The sequence below is a fragment of the Alligator mississippiensis genome, chromosome 12 (assembly GCF_030867095.1).
Source record: "Alligator mississippiensis isolate rAllMis1 chromosome 12, rAllMis1, whole genome shotgun sequence".
NCBI classification, from domain to species: Eukaryota; Metazoa; Chordata; order Crocodylia; family Alligatoridae; genus Alligator; species Alligator mississippiensis.
Genome location: NC_081835.1, coordinates 55064186 through 55082809, shown reverse-complemented (window position 1 = coordinate 55082809; position 18624 = coordinate 55064186). Strand labels below are relative to the sequence as shown.

Genomic DNA, 18624 nt, shown 5'->3' with positions numbered 1-18624 from the left:
CCCTCAGAGTTACATGGCCCAGAGTCCTACACTCCTGCCAGAGTCATCCATGGCAAACAGGCCTGACGGGATGTTCCAGTCAAACCACAGTTCAAACTCCAAATCCTCAACAGCAGATCAGGTGGGAAAAGATGTCAGGATCTCAACAGCTGCAAAGATGGAAGATGGCTGTAGCAAGATGGATGTCTCCTGTCATCTAGGGTTCTCCCTTGTCAGTGGGCTTAAGTTTCTACCTTGTCAAGAGTCTGTGGTTGCTGTTTCCACACACCAGCTTCCTCACATTAAACAAAGTCATGTGCAAGCTTCTACCACAGGAAACAACATGCTTTCCTACACGAACCTCCAAAGGCCCTGCCAACTGTGATGGCATGCTTCTCCTGCGCAAATGTGCACAGCGTGGTATTGTCATCCTGAACACCATCTTCAGACAGTGACAAATACAAGGACACATGTTCACTTTAAGCACTGGCACCTCCAGGTGTGTGTAGACAAAACGAGAGTTTACTTCGCTCTAAATTGAAGCGGTGGGTTTTTAAAAAGGCGAAGTAAACCCCCATGTTGTGTACATCCATGTCTTACCTCCCTCTCTGACGGTGGGGAGGGGAGGGCGAGCTGCCGGCAGGCAGAGCGGTCCCTGGGTTGTGGGGGGCTGGTGCTTCCCTCCGTGGCAGCGATGGCTCCCTCCAGCTCCCCCTGGCAGTACCCAGCTTGGACAGTCCCAGGGAGCTCTGTAGCCACGGAGGGAAGGACCGGGTCCCCATGCAGCTTGGGAGACTCCAAGAGAAAAAAATAAAAACAACAAAGATCAGGCTCACCATTTTTTTCTTTTTTCTCTTTGGTGGAGTCTGCCTTCCTGGGCTGCTGCCAGGCTGCCTGCACAGGCTGCCTGCAGAGCCCCTGAGCCGCACAGAGCCCCGTGCTTTGTTCTGCGGCTGTAGGACAGCAAACTAAAACTCCTCGGAGGTAGATTACATAGATTTCTAGGATCGGAAGGGACCTGGCAGATCACCGGGTCCAACCCCCTGCTCCAGGCAGGCAAGAGTGCTGGGGTTAAGTAACTCCAGCCAGATGTCTATCCAATCTCTTCTTGAACACCTCCGTGATAAGGGGAAGCACCACCTCCCTTGGAAGCCCATTCCATATTTTGGCAACAAATTCTGTAAAGAATTTCTTCCTTATGTCCAATCTAAACCTATTCTCCTTCAGTTTGTGGCCATTATTTCTGGTAACCCCAAGGGGATCCCTGGTAAACAGAGTGCCCCCTATTACCTGCTGCCCCTCCCCGCCTCCCGATGAGTTTGTAGACAAGTGTTTTAGTTTGCTGCACCCCGAAGTCATTTAAGACACATTATAACACTGAACGCGCTACAGCGGCTGGAATTAATGCACAATATGCCACCAACACGTGCAAACACCAACGCCATTAAAGTGGTGCATAAGCATTAAACCCGCTTTAAAGTGTTGTGTATACATGCCCCTCATTTTGTCTATGCACGCCCTCTTTGACTATGTTACTGTTAGAGCCTGTGATCAAATGGATGTCTGTATTATGCAAACCATGCAAAGAACCAGTGACTGCTGGACAGATCACTCTTCTCAGATCCATTATGAATATCCAGCTTGCTTCAAAACATTAAAAATGGCCAAAAGCAATGTGAAGGACTCTGAACACTAAATCTCTTCAAAACCCCAAAGTCTGTAAGGATCTCCAACAGTATCTCCACATAAAGCTCTCTGCCCTGTCCAGAAATGAAAGAACTCTGGAAGAAGTTTAAAACCACCATTCATGTGACCTTTGCTGAATCCACTGGCTATACCACCAGTCAACACCCAGACTGGTTCAATGAGAGTGATACCAAGACCAAGCCCTCCTTGACTAGAAGAGAAGAACTCATTCTGCTTGGCAAGATGATACCTCATATTGTCAAAAAAGCAGACAAATCTGCTCTTCAAAGTCAAAGTTCAAAGGAGGATCTGGAAAATCAAAAATTAGTGTTGGCAAAATAAAGTCAATGAGACCTAGTGCTACGCTGACAATTATGACACATATAGCTTTTTCTAGGCAATGAAAGCAATCTATGGCCCAACTTCACATGATCCTACTTTCCTGAGATCCCTGGATGGCTCAATGCTTCTCAGATGCAATTGATCTATCCAAGCTAGATGGAAAGAGCACTTTGAGGCACATCCCACTCTTCCCTATGGATGTGAAATGTGGGTGATCTACTATCGTCATCTCAAGATCCTGGAGAGTATCACCAACAATGTCTGCAGAAAATCCTCCACATCAAATGGGAAGATCACTGCACAGATGCCAGTATCCTTGCTGAAGCCAGTGTTACCAGCATTGGGTGGATGATCCTCAAGAACCAACTTCCCTGGACCAGACATTGTGTTCAGACGCCCTACTCTGGACTCCCAAAACAAGTGCTCTACTCTCAACTTAGTAATTGCCTCAAATCTTGCAGTGGCCAAAGGAAATCCTACAAGGACATATTGAAGGCATACCTCAAAAAAATGGATGCCAACATCAAGAGCTGAGAGAAGTTGGCTGTCAACCAATTCCAATGGCACTGCAAATTTAATCAAGTGGTTGCTTGTTTTGAGATAAAGCATCTTGCTCTTGAAGCAGAAAAGAGAGAACAGAGGAAGGAAAAGAAGAGTCTACAGCCTACTCTCCTCTGTGGAAAGATCTGCAACTTCTGTGGATGAGACTGTAACTCAAGGATTGGAGTCTTAAGTCACCTCAATACCCATCAATGAGCCAGGGTAGAAATCATCCTGAAATCAAGGGACTGTCACTACTGCCAGTGGTTCCATGGTAACATGAGCTAATGGGAGTTTCAGTTCCAATGGGTTTGTTTAAACATATTAGCCTTTCTTTTGAATACCATTGTTGAGGAAGTTTGGGGGCAGAGGAAAGAAGACACCTCAGGCTATGTTCCACTATACAAACTTATTGATGTCATATGGGGCTTCCTGATGTGCCTAAGGTTACGATTGTGCTTAAACACCTTATTGAATTAGGGCCTGCATAGATAGGCAGCAGCACATCAAGTTTTCCATGAACACATTGATAAGCACTATCTAAGAAAAAGCAACCCAAAGAGAAGAGGGGGAGCTTGGTCTCCAGACCCTTCGATCCTAGCTGAGACCACCAGCTAGTACTGTGGGAAAAGGCACTGTAGTGATGAATCTAATAATATTCTTCATAACATGGGGTCCAATGGGTGGTAATATTTTATATGATGTGGAGACATCTTCCCACTAGAACCACACTGAGGATCCCAAGTCATGTTATATATTATAGGTACCTTCCTATGGGTCCACCCCATCCCCCACCCCCAATACTCTGTAAATATGGTTTGGTGAGAAAGTCCAAACATGTTGATCCTCAGCTCATTTGACAAAGAACCCTGGCTTTAGTGAAAGGAGGTCAGCTGAGGATTACGGACACAGCAACATTATGATGTTCAGAGGTATTTACAGTGCAAGTAGAGATTTGGCTTGACTGAGCAACTATCCATTCCCATGATTTTATATGCATGAATAGTTTTGTATCTGTACCATGGGAAGGAGAATAACCAACTATGGCAGGTCTGGATTTGTGTATAACATTGGACTATGTCTTTCCAGTGGTGCTTCTTAGATGTATGATAAGGAAGGATAAACATCCTTTAAAGGCTCACATGCATGCAGACCCGCCAACGTGCAAGAAACAGTGACAGACATAGATATGGAGTGGAGAAGGGAGGCCTTCACCTTTCCAGGCTGTGACTCTCTGGAGGATGCTGAGCTTGGTTGATTCCAACTATCTGTCTGGTAAAGCTGTGACCTGCTGCAATCCCAAATGAAAGCTAGTACCAGCAGTTTACACACTGAAAAGAGGTCTGGTAACCAAGCAACACTGACATTTCCCTCTTTCCCTATAAAGCCTACCATACCCAGTCTGGGTTCTGGACAACCTCAGTCATGGCCTGGTAGAAGACATCAGGATTTTCGGAGACTGGAGGAGTCACTGGGATGAAGCGGTTAAGATTGTGGAGACTCTGGGTACCTAAGATGCTGTTTTTGCTTCTCTAATATGTATGTGATTAGATGACTAGAAAGACAGTGGTGCTTATTGCAAACACTCGAATCATGGGTAACCGGAGTATTTCAGAATGTATGAGAGGATCTTGCAACATAGTATGGACTGCACACATAATGGGGCTTCAGGACAAGAGTTTCATTTGCATTTAAATAGATTTAAACAGTGACTCAGTCCCTCTCTTGTCCCATTCACCATGTGGAAAAGAACAGGCTGATGACTGCAGGTAATGAAAAATTGTTCAAACGAATCTGTTCTCCTGTAACTGCTGATACTCGGGACAAGGAGAGAATCATGCAAACTACATTGCTGTATATTGTCTGGAGCTGGGATTTTTAGAGGACAGGCTCTGCACAGACCAATGCTCAGTCCCCACCGCCCACCCCTGTGGGAAGCAACGCAGGGAGAATTGTAGAGATGCTAAGCAAAAGCCCTCTGCTCTTGCAATCTCAGCCTCTCCCAGCAGAAATCACAGCAGGTAATGCTATGAATGTCAGCACCTCCACTTCCAGTTTCAACCTCCAGAAGTCATTGTAGAGCATGGTGATAAAGCACTTGAGAAGTCACTGCAGTCCCAGTTTACCTCTAATAGCTGCTGGTGGAGGACTTTCTGCATAGATACGGCTCATAGCTCCATGCACATGCACCAAAACCTGGTGTTAAGATAACACATTATCAGGGATACTGCTTTCAAAAGCAACTCACCCTCTCATCTCAATGTTAATGAAGATCTTAAGAGCTGAGGTGCTGCCTTGTCTTTGTGCTGGCCACTAGTAGCTTCACTGGCCCATATACCCCTGGGTAAGAAGTGAGTTTCATCCTGAGGGCTCAAAGTCCCAGGCTCTAGCCCCTCTTCGGTCTGCATTTATGCAGCCACAGCACAGTTACATTTTTATATTAGCTTCCAGTTAAATCCTTCATTGATTTTTTTCCCCCAGGTCTCCTTTTGATTTTCAGAGCCCTTAATAAAACAGCCCCCTCGGACTTATCTGACTCCTATCTCTTCCCACCGGACTGGTGTGGTCAGATCAGGTGACTGAATATGCCTTAGATACAACCTTGAAGCAGAGGGAGGTTGGGATTTTAGTTACTGGGCCCCCTCCTCTGCAGATTGTATGTTCGTACTGCTAGTCATAACTCTCAGCCCGAGTTAGGATTTCAAAGCAGGTTAAAGAAGCGTTTGCTTGCTGCCTCATTCCATTGCTCTTGACCCCAGACAGTTTGTATTGATCTACCATGCGTGATCCAAGATATTTTGCAAAAGGCACTTTATCTGGTATATTTTACAAATGGTTCCCAATGGTCAGGGAAGTCTGCTTCATGTACAGAGCTACCCACACCCTGTGTACAAACGAGCACAAAGTCAGGGGAAGAGTTGTGCAGACACATCAATGTGCATTTTGTGAGAAACTGCTGTACTGGAGCAAAACCAAAATATTCTGAAATTTCCCATGAAACAAAAGGACTGAATGCTTGGGCTCAACCCAGACATTCTGCATGGACAACATTTTGATTCTAGCTTTTTTATTGTCTTGGTAATAGGAAAGAAAAGAAATGGTATAAGTGTCAAGCCAAACCGCCCGAACCTGCCTTTCAGAACACGGTAAAGTGGAATATTTCAACTCTGTTGAAATGCCCTGCCCCCAAAATCATCCAAGCCAATATGTTCCCACAACAAAAGGAAGCCTTTGTTTAGAAAAAGCAGCATTCTCCAGTAGGAAGTTCTCCAGTAGCTCTTGTCAAGAACCAGTTACTCCAAAAAAAAACCAAACAAACAAACAAAAAAAAAGCCCAACAACAAAAAAACCCCCCAAAAAACATTTTTTTTTTTTCTTGCTGGCATTGACAGTATTTACTAATGCATTGGAAGGAACAGGGTAAAAGTAATGTAGAGCATCACTCACCTTGCACCACTCCAGGAGTCAGCATCCAAGAAATCCTCAAGATAAAAGCAGTTTTGCAATAACATGGAGATCACTACTTCACAGTAGCAAGGGCATCACTCAGATCAAATGTTTAAGTGAAGAAATAACCTGACCAGTAATGATCAGAACAAGCAGAGCCAACCTTACCATTAGGGGACCAATTTTTTTGCCATTTCCCTTCTCTACACAGAATCAGCTCCAGTGCCCTGTGGTCAAATCACTATGCCCATGCTGGCCTGAAGATTTTGGGAATCTGCATTGTAAATAAAAAGGGGAAAATCCAACAGAACAAGCAGTAGCTTTGTCTACACTTAGGGCTTGCGCTGATCAGCTGTACTTGATTCAAATGTGAGCACACGCAGCTGCAGACAAGACTTAATGATCGAGATTCAATGGGAAATGCTTGATTTTGCACTCATTGGCTTGAGTGCAATAACTTGAACCAGAGACAGGTACAGCAGGCAGACATCTCTAGTTATGTACACCTTGTAGAAGTGGGGGCAGGCAACAGAGATAGGTGACATTTTTTACACCAGTCTAATCACAGAGAAATGTAGTCTTGGGCACAACCAAAATATATTTACCAAATTCAGTGTGAATTTAATAGGCACTTTTGAACTGAAATAAATGTATTTTCAGGGGGAGGGAGGTCTCTTTATTTTGATAATTCATTTGGAAAATTCCCAAAATTCCTTTTTTTTAGAAAGGGTCTTAAAAAACAAAACAAAAATGAAATAACGTTTTGATCAACCTCAAATTTCTTTTCTTTGTTTGCTTCACCCAGAAATATCTAATACTAATTTTGAATGAAATTATTTGTTTTTATTTTTCAGTGCAGCCTGTGGATGCAAGAATCCGTTTTTCACACAAGACTCTGGTTGGCCACCTTTCTGTCCCAGGGCAACAAATGCACAATGTTTCTGAGGCCAGACACATGGAGTATCTTCTCCTCGCTGGTCATAGGATATTTTAGGAGCTGGAGCTGCTCTGAGAGAGGCAGGAATACTCTTAACCTTGTCCACAAAGCACTTCAGCATGGACAGCAGGTGCTGCTGATTCCAACTTGGAGGCTCTGTGCACTCCTATATGGCACAAGTGCTGCCTACTTTTACATTTGCATGGGTAATTTTTGCCCATGGTGGAGACCAGAGCCCATCTAGAGATGTTCATGTCACCAGGTTGTCTCCCTTTGAGCACTGGTGCTCCACATAGTATCTCCTATTACCCTTTGCAAATGATGCTGACTCTAACCACTAAGGAAACAGCTACCGTCTATACCAGAGTGTATTCCCCAAGATCTCTGCAGGTCAAGAAATCAACTTGCCATGTTCTCAGAAGCCAAACCAGTATGAAAGCCAAGTGACACTAGGTCCAACTATGCATGCGTTTGAGAAAACTGGAAGGCTAGATCGTGAGGGGCTACCAGGGGACAGAGTAATTTCCTTGCTTGAAGATAAATAATAATTAAATTAAATAAAAAAAAAAAAAGCCTGAGAACATGTGTTTGACACTGTCCCAGGGCTCTGCAAGCCCTTGGAAAGGCATACCCTGTCTCCAGGTCCCAGCTTGTTGGGTTTGGTTTCTGCTTACACCTTCCAAAAGCACTTATGGTCTTTGCACATGCTCCCAGCCAGCAACTGGAGCAGTTTGTGAATCTGTCTCAGCAAGGGGGATGCTGTATGTATTTGAAGTGGAGGAGGATGATGACTGAATGGCTTGTGTTTAAATTGTGTATCTCCAAGCTTCTTATGGGCACAGCCCCAGCTATTCTGTTCAGCTTGTTTCAATAATCAACAAACACTCACTGTCGAAACAACACATCTGTCCTAAACCCTTATTATAATTCCCGGAACTACTTGCAGGCTTTCAGAAACCCATTATTATCATTATAATCAAGAATCTTAGGACACTGCTATTTGTGCCAGAAATACATTTATACAGTGAATTGTTTGTGGAGGAGCCACAGAGCGGGAGGAAGATGCTGCTTCAGTGTCGTTAAATTCAGGAGCAGTAACTCCCACGCCATTTAATTTTTCCCCTTTCATTTTCTAATTTAAATTGTAGCTGCTGAAATCCAGACTAATATTTACTTTGTCCTCTACTCTCCTTTAGCCTCAGTCCCAGGTACCTTGAGAAATGCCCTTGTTTACTGAACCTTGGAGTCATTTCAATGAGGAGAGCCCCTTCCTGGGCTTCAGGTGCCTCCACCCCAGGGTGAGGAGGCAGGTTTGTTTGGCAAGACCCCGTGCTTAAGGGCTGTCAATCACACCTGACATAAAAGACACAGCACTTTGGAAATTACTGCAACAATACTTAGCAAATACAAAATGAAGACAAACTCACTAGAGAATGCAAATGCAGAGTGGATCCCTGTTTTATTAGTCGTTTACAGTTCCTCCCTTGAAACAAAAGACACCAGAGAGTGAACTATTTTTTTTCCAGCAGTGAGTATTCCTCCACCACACAAGGAGGAAAAGGGAATCTGGCTTATGCCAGCACAAGCCACAAAGTCTAAAATGATCTCTGAGCAGGCTTTTGCCTCATTTTGTTATCAATTATACTTGGCTGCAATGGAGATATTCTTGACCTGTGCCCATGGGAGAGAGAGGAGCATCAGGCCTCTCTTCTTGAATAAATAACAGATCTGATTCATGACTGCATTGCTCCTGTTTTACATTAGGATAGTGTCACTGATTTCATTAGGGTTGTGCTAGTTTAAAAAAGAGCTGTCTGACTCACTGATTAATCATACCTGAGGCCTTCCAAATAGTTATATAAAAAGGGCAATCTGTTATTTAGCAATACATCCCCTAAGAACCCTCCCAAACACTTTGTCCAAGAGAGGACTTTTCTCAAGGCAGGGATACATTCAGTTCTCCACTGCATTAACCTATGTACCTCCCCTCCTTCATTCATTTATTAGAGGCAGAAATTCCACTACATGGCAATACTAAAGGTCAAACCTGCTCCCAATAAACCAAAGGCAAAACTCTCAGGAGCTGGCCCTAATAATTTATCATCAGAACTCTGGAAAACAACAACTTCATCAGTTAAAATGTCTACAGCTCATTTGACCCCATAGGCTACCAGAGCACTTTACAGACACTGGTGTAAGCAGTGATAATCAGAGAGTGGCACTTGCTTACCCACGGACTAACTTTGGCCAGAACATACAAGTACCGTGAACACAATCAAGCCTAAGCCTATGCAAGTAGGGCAGTCTCTGGTGACACTCCCTTACATAGCCACAGTAGAAAGGCTGGAAGCAATCGCAGAAAAGGAATAGTTTGATTTTCAGAGCTGCTGAACGCAAGTGACTTCCATTGGTTTTCAGTGACTCACTGATTTCATTGACCACAAGTGCTCAGGACCAAAGATGGAAAGCATGGTAGCAGCACAAGCCAAAAAACAGGGCTTCCACCTTGCAAGTAATTTTGCCACAATTAGAGCTGGGGCTCCTAGGGCTTTTGGCATACCAGCTCAAAAGTATATGGCTTGGAAGCTCCAGCATGGCTGTCTGTCTCCCAACAGGGGACTCTGGAGTCCTGCGGTCCTCGGCCCAGGGGAAGTCTGCCTAGAGCCAAGCAGCTGCTGGGACCCAGCAGCCAACTCTGCTTATCTCCACAGCAGCTTGGGGAGATCACCCCTGGCCAAAACTCCCCACCTTCAAATGTAGCCGAACCTCTGCACGCATACTCTGGATCCAATGGTTTCACAAGCTGGATCCAGCCTACAGGCTGTAGGTTTCCAACCAACCCCTGCTTTAAAGGGTGCAACAGAACCAACAGCAAGCATTTTGCAGGATTTGCCACTCTCCTCTTCCAATTAAATTCCTCCAACTCCAACAGGCTGCTTGAGGGACATGCCTCCTGCAGAACCAGCACCGTAACCCTGGATTTCAGCCAGAACCAGGTGGAGAGAGAAGGAACAGGATGTAGAGAAGCCTGTGGTGGCCTGTTCACATTAGTCTGACCTCTTCGTGGTTCCATGTTTTGCCATCTAGCAAGGCTGTCCTCAGCTGCCTCCAGAAGACGTGCTTGCTGACCTCTTTGTCCTTCCACTCCAGGTAGGTGTTCCTCCTCAGGTACCGGGACAACCCCAGCAGACGCCGCTGCATTGCCTTATCCACTTCCTCCAGAACAATCAGGATGATTCCAGCTTTGCCCTCCACGAACTGCCAGGACTGGGCAATCTCAAACTCAAATTTACACCATTGGCTCTCTAGGAAGTGGCTGGAGATGACAGCAATGACCTTTCTGCTGCTCAGGAATCCTTCCTGGACAATGTTGGAGACGATGGGCACCCCAGGCACAAAGTCTCTGTAGTGGATGCAGAGGCGGAAGGGGGGAACTCCCTCCTCTATGGTTTTCACCAGCTCCTCTTTAACCCAGTCAACATCTTTGCTGGAGTGGATGACAAAAGCATCATAGGTGTCTCCCCTCTCAGAGGAATGCTTACACCCACTGAGCAGCACCACCGCATAGTACAGGTGGAAATAGTACTTGTAAATCAGGAACATGATCAGGACTGCAACAAGGGCCATGCTTGCTGAAACAGCCACCAGGGTTATGCTGAGCTGACAGTTGGATAGATCAAAGTTCAGCACACTCACATTCTTCATGTTAACAGGGCTACTACAAACCATCCTCTCAATGTTTTGAAGCAACTGCTTCTGTTTCTTGACCCACTCAAAGAAGCTTAAATGGGTGCAGGAACAATCAAACATGTTGTGAGAGAGGTCCAGGTAGATCAGCCTGTCTATCAGGCTCTTCAGAGCTGTATGCGTCAGGAATGTTAGCTGGTTGTTGCTGAAATCCAAGACAGTGAGGGCCTGCAGAGGCAGGAAGGTCATGCTGTCAAGAGTCTTCAACCTGTTGTTGCTGATGTTGAGATCTCGCAGGTTCCGGAGGTTTGCAAATGTGCTTGAAGACACCTGCAACAATTTGCAATTGGAAACATCCAGGGTGCGCAGCTGGGTTAGATTCCTGAAGTTGTTGGCCAGGCTGTTGTCCTTAAAGGAGTTGCCAGCCATCTTGAGCACCTGCAGGGATTCCAGGCCCCAAAAGACACATTCGCACAAGATCTGAACACTAGTGTAGGAAATATCAAGGTAGGTGAGATTTGTGAAGAAGCGGAAGAGAGGTATCGTACCAAAGTTTTTTAGTATTGAGTGCTGAAAATCCAGGGATAACAGTCCATTCGGGCAACTAAAAGGGTCCTTCAAGGTGATGAGATTATTGAAACTTAGGTTCAAGTGCCTCAAATTTGGGGTTCCAGCCAAAAGAAAGGAGCAGCGCATGGTGAAACTGAGCTCATTCTCACTCAGATCTAGCACCTCTAGGCTAGGCAGATCCTTAAAGCCCTTCACGAAGTTAGTGAGGTACTTGCTCTTGGTAATCCGGAGCACTCTTAGCTTCTTGAAGAGGGACAGCTTCACCGCAGGAACCTCCCCAAACTTGCACAATTTGCATTCCAGGCTTTGTACTTGGGAGAACTCAGGAACCGCTGACACTTGGCTGAGGTAGAGGTCCACGAATCGGATAGTGGAGACATCGAGAAGGCACTCAAAGAGCGTGTCCGTGTTATTTTTGAACCTTTTGAAGCAGATGAACACAAACTCCTGCATCTGTACTTGACACAGTCCATCCAGGAGCCCATTTTGAAAGTTCTCCACTCTCCAAATATTACGGAACTCCCCCAGGATGAGTCTATTGACCTGCAAACCAGCAAGACCCTGGAGGCAATCCTTCATAACTGTGAAATTGTTAAAACAAGCTCTCAAGGAAAGCTCATGGAGCTGAATGCCTTCAAAGGCACCTGGCTGAATATATTTTATATCATTCAAAGACAGCACTAATGTGAGATAGGGTCCCTTTCTTTCCTGCAGAACATCCAGCTGTCCTTTGGAGATGTACGAGATCCTATTTGATTGAAGGCTCAGGAATCTGAGGGAGGTCAGGTTGGTGAAGTATTTTGGTAGTGTCAAAGACTCTATGTGGTTGTTGCCCACATTCAACTCCTCCAGGGTATGTAAGTGTCTGATGGGGAGGTCAGCCAGAGAGAATATGTTGGTTTCTACGGCTATCAGTCTTCGCAGGGATGACAAACCAAAGAAGGCTGATGGACCAAGGTACCGGAGGGGATTTCCAGTCAAAATCAAGGTGGACAGGTTACAAAGATCCTCAAAGGCATAATTTTCAATTGTCTGGAGGCAACACCTGTTATACAAGAAAGAAGAATGACATACCTGAAATGTTGTCACTTCTAATATGCATGTACACAGGTGCCAGGGAACTGCACTGGGCACAGATGCAGGATTATCATGGCAGGTGAAGTTCCCCATATGCAGCATTACCAAACAAAGTAACATTACTGGCACAACATTATTAAGTCAGGGCAGTATTATCACCTAGCCCTATGTGAGAACACAACATTATCACCTACAGATGCATAATTGCCCAATCAGGCAAGAGGAAATCAGTTTAGGGAAAGCATATGAGTATTGACACATAGTAAGCATCTTTCACATCTCACCTCTCCTGCCTAAATCTGGAATTAAATATAAAAGAGTGGGATTTACTACTCTGGTTAGAGTCAGACATAGTGCAGGCTTCATTTAACATCTCTCAGTCCTCATCAGCAGCATGCAAAGATGCTCCAAGGTTTCTGCATAATCAAACGTGCCTGACTGGGATTTTAGAAGGCACCTAGGAGATTTGAATACCAAGCTCCTATTTATTTTCATTGGAATGGGGTGCTCAGTTTGGCACTCAGCTTACATTATTTTTAAGGACCCACAGGAATACAGTGGAGTTACAAACAAACCAAAGACCTTCATCTGGATTCCTGCAGGGAAATTCTGTGGTGCATATGTAAAGGAATCTGCCTGGACTGCACAGCATGATTTGAACCCAAATTCTTCAGTCATTTGTTCTAACAGACCAAACCCATTAGCTGAAAACAGTAGCAGACTCAGAAATCCTTTGTGCAAACTCACCATATTCCCTTAGCATGAGGTTATATATTTGACCTTAGCACCAAGGGTGCCTATGCACGTGCTCTGATGTGTTCTAATTAGATTAGATTAATTGTGTCTGCTGCAGTGTCCTAATTGGAACACTCCAGCATGCTGCAGTGTCACGTGTATTCAGCGTTCCTTGTTTCAAAATGGTGGCGGGGGCACTTTAATTAAAACTCGTTGAACGAGCTTTAATTAAACACCCCTGTGGCCATTTTGAAACATGGGATGCTGAATACACATGACACTGCAACGTTTTAATTAGAGAGACTGTCCAGGAGCTGCTCTAATTAAAACACTCAGCCCCCACCCCCACCCTGGAGCACATGTATAGACACCAGACTGATGTTTGGCACCACTACAACCAACCTACTACAACCAACCAACTGAGGTACACAGTAAAGTTTAAGCTCAGGAGCTTGGTCTCTATAACCATAAACTTCTAAAGCTTGGTCTAAAACAGGGCTGGCCAACCTGTAGCATATGTACCACAAGTGGTATGAGAGCAGCCTCTGTGTATGGAAGGAAAGGAAGGAAACAGGGCAACAGATCAAGCAGGGAACAGAAAGGCAGGGAGCGGAAAGCAGACAAGCAGATCACATAGAGAAGACAGGGCAGGAAGCACAGATGCAGAGTGGCAGATTGGCGGTTGGGCATGGGAAGGGAATCAGAGTAGCACTCAGGGAGGGCATGGGGCTTTATAGCATGCCTGCCAAAAATACTGGCCCCCACTAGCCTAAAAGATTTTGGCCTAATTTGAGCTGTCCATCTGAAAAACTTCAGCCTGCACTTAGGTCTGTATTTAAGCACTTAGTTGAATATGGGGTATGCCTAAACATGTTCAAAGATTTTGTGGAACTATAGCCTCAGTTTTTCAATTCAAGCAACAGGGGTATATGTGAAGTCAGGAACATGTATTTAATGAGATATGAAAGTTGAGGTCCTAGTAATCTAAAGAAAACTACGCATAGGATAGGACAGAACATGACCTGCTGAACAACTCCTAATATCCTAATACAGTGGAGGAAGGGGGCAACCTTTTTTGGCAGCCATGCCACAAGGTAAGACCTGTCCCCTCTCTTAGTGCCACTCCAGTCCCTTTCCCCTCCCTGATCCACTGCTCTGCACTCTTCTCCTTGCTCTATGTGCTGCCATTCTCCCTGCAGGATATTCTAGATGCCACACAAAGCTGCTGCATGTGCCACTTGTGGCACGTGCTGCTAATTGACAGCCACTGTCCCAATGGAAAACCAAGGTCAAGCATTCACTCAAGCAATGAGAGTTCACAAGTAATTAGATTACAGATATGCAGCCACTTGTAAACCTGAGCACTGTAACAATGTATGGGGCAGATACCTAAATTCAGAAGGGAATTAAATATAGAGACTAGGGCACACCCTGGGCAAATGTGGAAGGCAGCAGTCACTCAACATCTTTGGATGTGCTCTGTAGAAGAGTGAAATTCTGCCCAGGGCAGATCTGTCATGCAAGGCCCTTAGGCATCCCTTGTCACTATAGTTCAAGGTCCATGTGAGGCTCTAGTGACTTGTACAGCCAGACATGGGCCCTCTGCCAGTAGACAGAATTCCTTCAGAAGAGGACATGGTTCAGAAAGGACACAGTCTGAATGGCAGGTTATTACAGGCAGGCTGTATGGGTAGGGAATCTTAATTTACCCATGTCTACCGAGTGCCATGCATACCAATGCCACCACATATATAATCATTACTATTATTATTATTCATTGTTCCCATTAGATCTGTAAAGTGCAATCTTATTCTGCAAGGGGGACAGCTGTGGGTTGCTGTATTTATTACCTCTAGATGAGGTGCAGAACAAACATGCTGTATTTACAAGTAGAAAGATGTTCATTTCATTACTGCCAGGCTATAAAACACTACCCAAGAGCCAGGCTAGGACTTTCAATCTTGTGCGTCCATCCTATGTGTGGTCACCAGCACTTAAGATTCTGCAAGTCCAACAGGACCTTCACTTCTACCTGCACTTCCTAATGGCCTTTAAATTATGCCTGCAGCCACCCTTTGTCTCCGCTATGCTGTCAAACCCTAGGAGTCATTGACTGGGGCTCAGTAAATAATTCTGTTGATGATGCACAAGAAAGAAAATCCCATTCACTCCCTCTGAGTTGTTTTTGCAGGGCCAATGGGAGCAAAAAAAAATTTTTTTTTTAAATAGGATGCTCCCATAAAGCAGATTTATTTAGCAAGAAAGAAAATGTTAATCTAATTTACCTAGTCCACTTTTCAAAACAAAATCAGTTTTTGTGGTGAAAGTAATTTAACTTCTCAACCAAAAGAAAGCATCTAAAAGAATATGAGGCCCACCATGTCACCCAACACCATTTCACCTGTGCCACACAAAGCTCAAAAAACTGTGTTGGTTAAATAGTTTATTAATTGAAAAAGGCAATTGGGGGGGGGGGGGGGGGCAACTGACATGATTTGCATATTCAAACGTTGTAAATAGTTTTCAGCCAAAAATAAAAAAAGAATGAAGTTGGAAAAGATGGAACACTGCAATCTAACATTTTCAAAATGTAATATGTTTACTGCATCTTCCTGAATAGTAATACGAAAGGATCATTACCGAGCAAGATCCAGAAACTTCAATGCAGGGACTGCTGAGAAGTTATTTGAGCCCAGCGATCCCAGTGGATTGAAACTCAGATCTAGGTTCTGGGTGGAAGGCGGGATTTCAGCAGGAACTCTGGAGAGATTCAAATCCATGCATCTGTAAGTCAGGCCAGGAACCACCTGCAACATTCACAAACCCAATTCACAAATTAACATGCTTTTCCTCAAAGTGTAAGACAATGATACCATCAGAAAATGACAAGGTAGCCTACCTAACTGTATAGCAAACACATTCTCCAGCTTTACTACATGAGCTGAATTGTGCCTCATGGCTTCCAACATCTGCTTCTGCTCTTATAGTAATATTCCTATCTCCTAAGCTAATGGCTAAATTCTCTGTGGGCTCTGAAGCCAGAGATTTCATTATCTGTTACTTACATTAAACAAAGTTTGGTGATACTTGTTGGGAAAAAAAACCACAGCAGACTATAGAAGCAGTAGTGTGCTAGAGGCACAGGTCCCACAGGCAAAAGAAAAGTCCCCCGGAAAAAAATAAGATGTCACACTTATGCAGAGATCACGTACCTCCAAGCAGGGATTGAAGTTGCCAGCTGAGCACTGTGACAGGAAAGGCATGACCAAAGAGAGCGTGAAGAGTGTTGATGGGGAGCAAACCCCTCTCCTGAGCATCTTCCAGATGTGAAAGTCCAGTAGAAATAACCATGACTGAAAATCAAAAAATCTGGCTAAGGAAAACTCCTAAAATGCTGCATCTCATTCTCCTTGTCCTGATGTGTTCCCAAGTGCAAATGGAGGAGGCAGGGGAAGTGAAACTGAAAATTAATCAGCTCCAAGACGTGCTCGCTGTACAGTGATCTTCTTTTCAGTGACTTGTTAACAGGAAATATATATATATAAATCGTGGGAAGGCATGAAGCCAAGAGGAAGCAAAATATCTTCAGAGGAAGTCATTTGACTAGTACCTCAGCCTTGCTTGGAGTAAATTGAATGAAAACAGAAGATTCCATGGAAACCAGCCATTGCATCAACACCCAGACTTTATGAGGAAGACAGGTCAGATGTTCCAATACGGTAACACTGCTATGTTTCAATGAATTAGATGCACTGCATGTTTGCACAGCAGTTACCATCATGTGCTTTGTTTTCCCATAAAGGCTAGAGAATTACCAAGGTGTTTTCTGGTCCCTGTGCCCTGTTTCCAGCTCTAGCAGAACAGGGATGAGCATGGCGCTAGGTAAGCGCTGGAGTTTTAAAAATCACAATGGGTTGGGAAGTGATATAGTGGGATAATGAACACAGAAGAGCTGTGGCTGCTCCGGTGCACAGAATGCAAAGCTACCTTTGTAAGCCATCCCTGCTGCTTTTTCAGGTCCAGTGGGACAAAGCCATGCCCCTTTATCCTCCTGCTGCATGTCCCCAAGATCTTTAATTTCTCCTCCCTCCTGAAATCCTGCACAACACTACAGAAACATTTTGCCCCTAGATATAGTGACTCTGGCCATGCCAGTAAGGAGGCAATGTAGTTCATTCAGGGGTTGAAAGTTCATCCATGTTTGGAAAGTTCTGGGTTTGACACTTCCTTCCTATCCTGATACAATAAATGCTGTCAAGGTACTTTCCACCAACAGATCTCAAAGTAAGTTGCAGATATGAAGCAGCCATCATAAGTCCTCTATGAGACAGGTAAATGTTATCCCCATTTCTCCTGAGGCACCCAGAAGTCATGAGTGATGGCATATGCATGCTGCTTGTGTGCCATTCAATCCTGCATGCATCAACTCTGGGATGTAGTCAACCTTTAGGCCAGTGGTTCCCAACATTTTCAAAACTGCGGACTGGCAGGCATATTTAAATTTAATTTAACTGTTTAGATTTGCATATTTAAATTTACATTTACATATTTAAATTTAATTGGGGGAGGGTTGCAAAGATTGGATCAGGTTGGGGAACTGCAGCCATGGGCACCAGAGAGCCCTACAGGGGAGGGGGTTGTGCAGGTGGTGGCACGGGGGAACCCAGCTGGGCCTGCCCAGGAAGAAGGGTCTCCACTGACTTCCCTAAGAGCAAGCAGCTGAGCTGTCTCCCCACCCTCCACCCCTGGCGTTTCCCTGCCTGCATCCCCTCACTCCCAGCCGCGGATGGGGCTGGCAGATCCTGCCTGGCCTGGCATGGGCTCTGGTACCTGCTGTGCAGGCAGCACCTCGCCAGCCATGGCAGTGGGAGCAGGATGGGGAGCACTGGAGCTGGCTGCCTCCCTTCCAGGGATGCCCCGCTGCCCAGCTTTCTTAACCCCGCATGTGATTGCTGGCAGCCCAGCAGCCAAACCTTCATGGCCTGGTACCGGGCTGCAGACTGGTGGTTGGGAACCTCTGATTTAGGCCATAAGCAAGCACACCTAGAGGTGGTCCTAGGCACGCTGTCTCAGGTGTGCTTACTGGAGTGCACTCAGGGACACTCTAAGGCAGCTACATTGCTTCATTTCCAGGTGTGAGCGAGTGGGGTGTTCCTTAACAGCAATGCTATAGGGTGCTGTGCAAACAACCCCTTCCTCACAATGATACAGTAAGTCAGTGGCAGAGCTGGAAAGAGAACCCAGGAGTCCAGCCTGAGACTGGTGTGCTCTTCACAAGTGCTCTTCCATACCCTGTATCATGCAGTTATAAGATACATCCTTTGCTGAGAACCTGCCACTCCTGTGCTTTGGATCAGAGAAGACAAACAGTGAATAGTTCTTCTACCTTGAGCAATAACCGTCAAACATTTTCTGGGCTTTTCCCTTCACCGCAACAGCGAGACCTTCCAAGCCATTGTGTTACAATCTGAATGAAATATAGATGAGATTTCAGAAGGGGTAAATGTCCTTAGTTGATAAAGCATTTGCATGGTTTACTGGGCCTCAGTTTTGCAATATTCCAGGTATAAGCAAGGGGCTGCAAATTACAGAGCAGCAGCTTGTGAACAAAACCACTGCAGACA

The 18624-nt window shown here is 45.1% G+C and overlaps 1 protein-coding gene and 1 long non-coding RNA gene across 2 annotated transcripts in view; both read right to left on the bottom strand.

The window, feature by feature from the left end:
- The window catches only part of LOC132244473 (uncharacterized), a 174612-nt gene extending 168190 nt beyond the window's left edge, over positions 1–6422 (bottom strand). The window contains exon 1 of the long non-coding RNA XR_009455906.1: positions 5995–6422. This is a non-coding gene — a long non-coding RNA (uncharacterized LOC132244473). The remainder of the gene's footprint in view (positions 1–5994) is intronic.
- Positions 6423–8365: 1943 nt separating this feature from the next.
- Positions 8366–18624, bottom strand: part of TLR4 (toll like receptor 4) — a 30729-nt gene continuing 20470 nt past the window's right edge. The window contains exons 4-6 of the mRNA XM_059715576.1: positions 16213–16353; positions 15641–15807; positions 8366–12233 (exon numbers count right to left, since the gene is read on the bottom strand). Of these exons, the coding sequence (XP_059571559.1) occupies positions 9974–12233; positions 15641–15807; positions 16213–16317 (2532 nt within the window). The 5' untranslated portion in view covers positions 16318–16353 and the 3' untranslated portion in view covers positions 8366–9973. The remainder of the gene's footprint in view (positions 12234–15640; positions 15808–16212; positions 16354–18624) is intronic.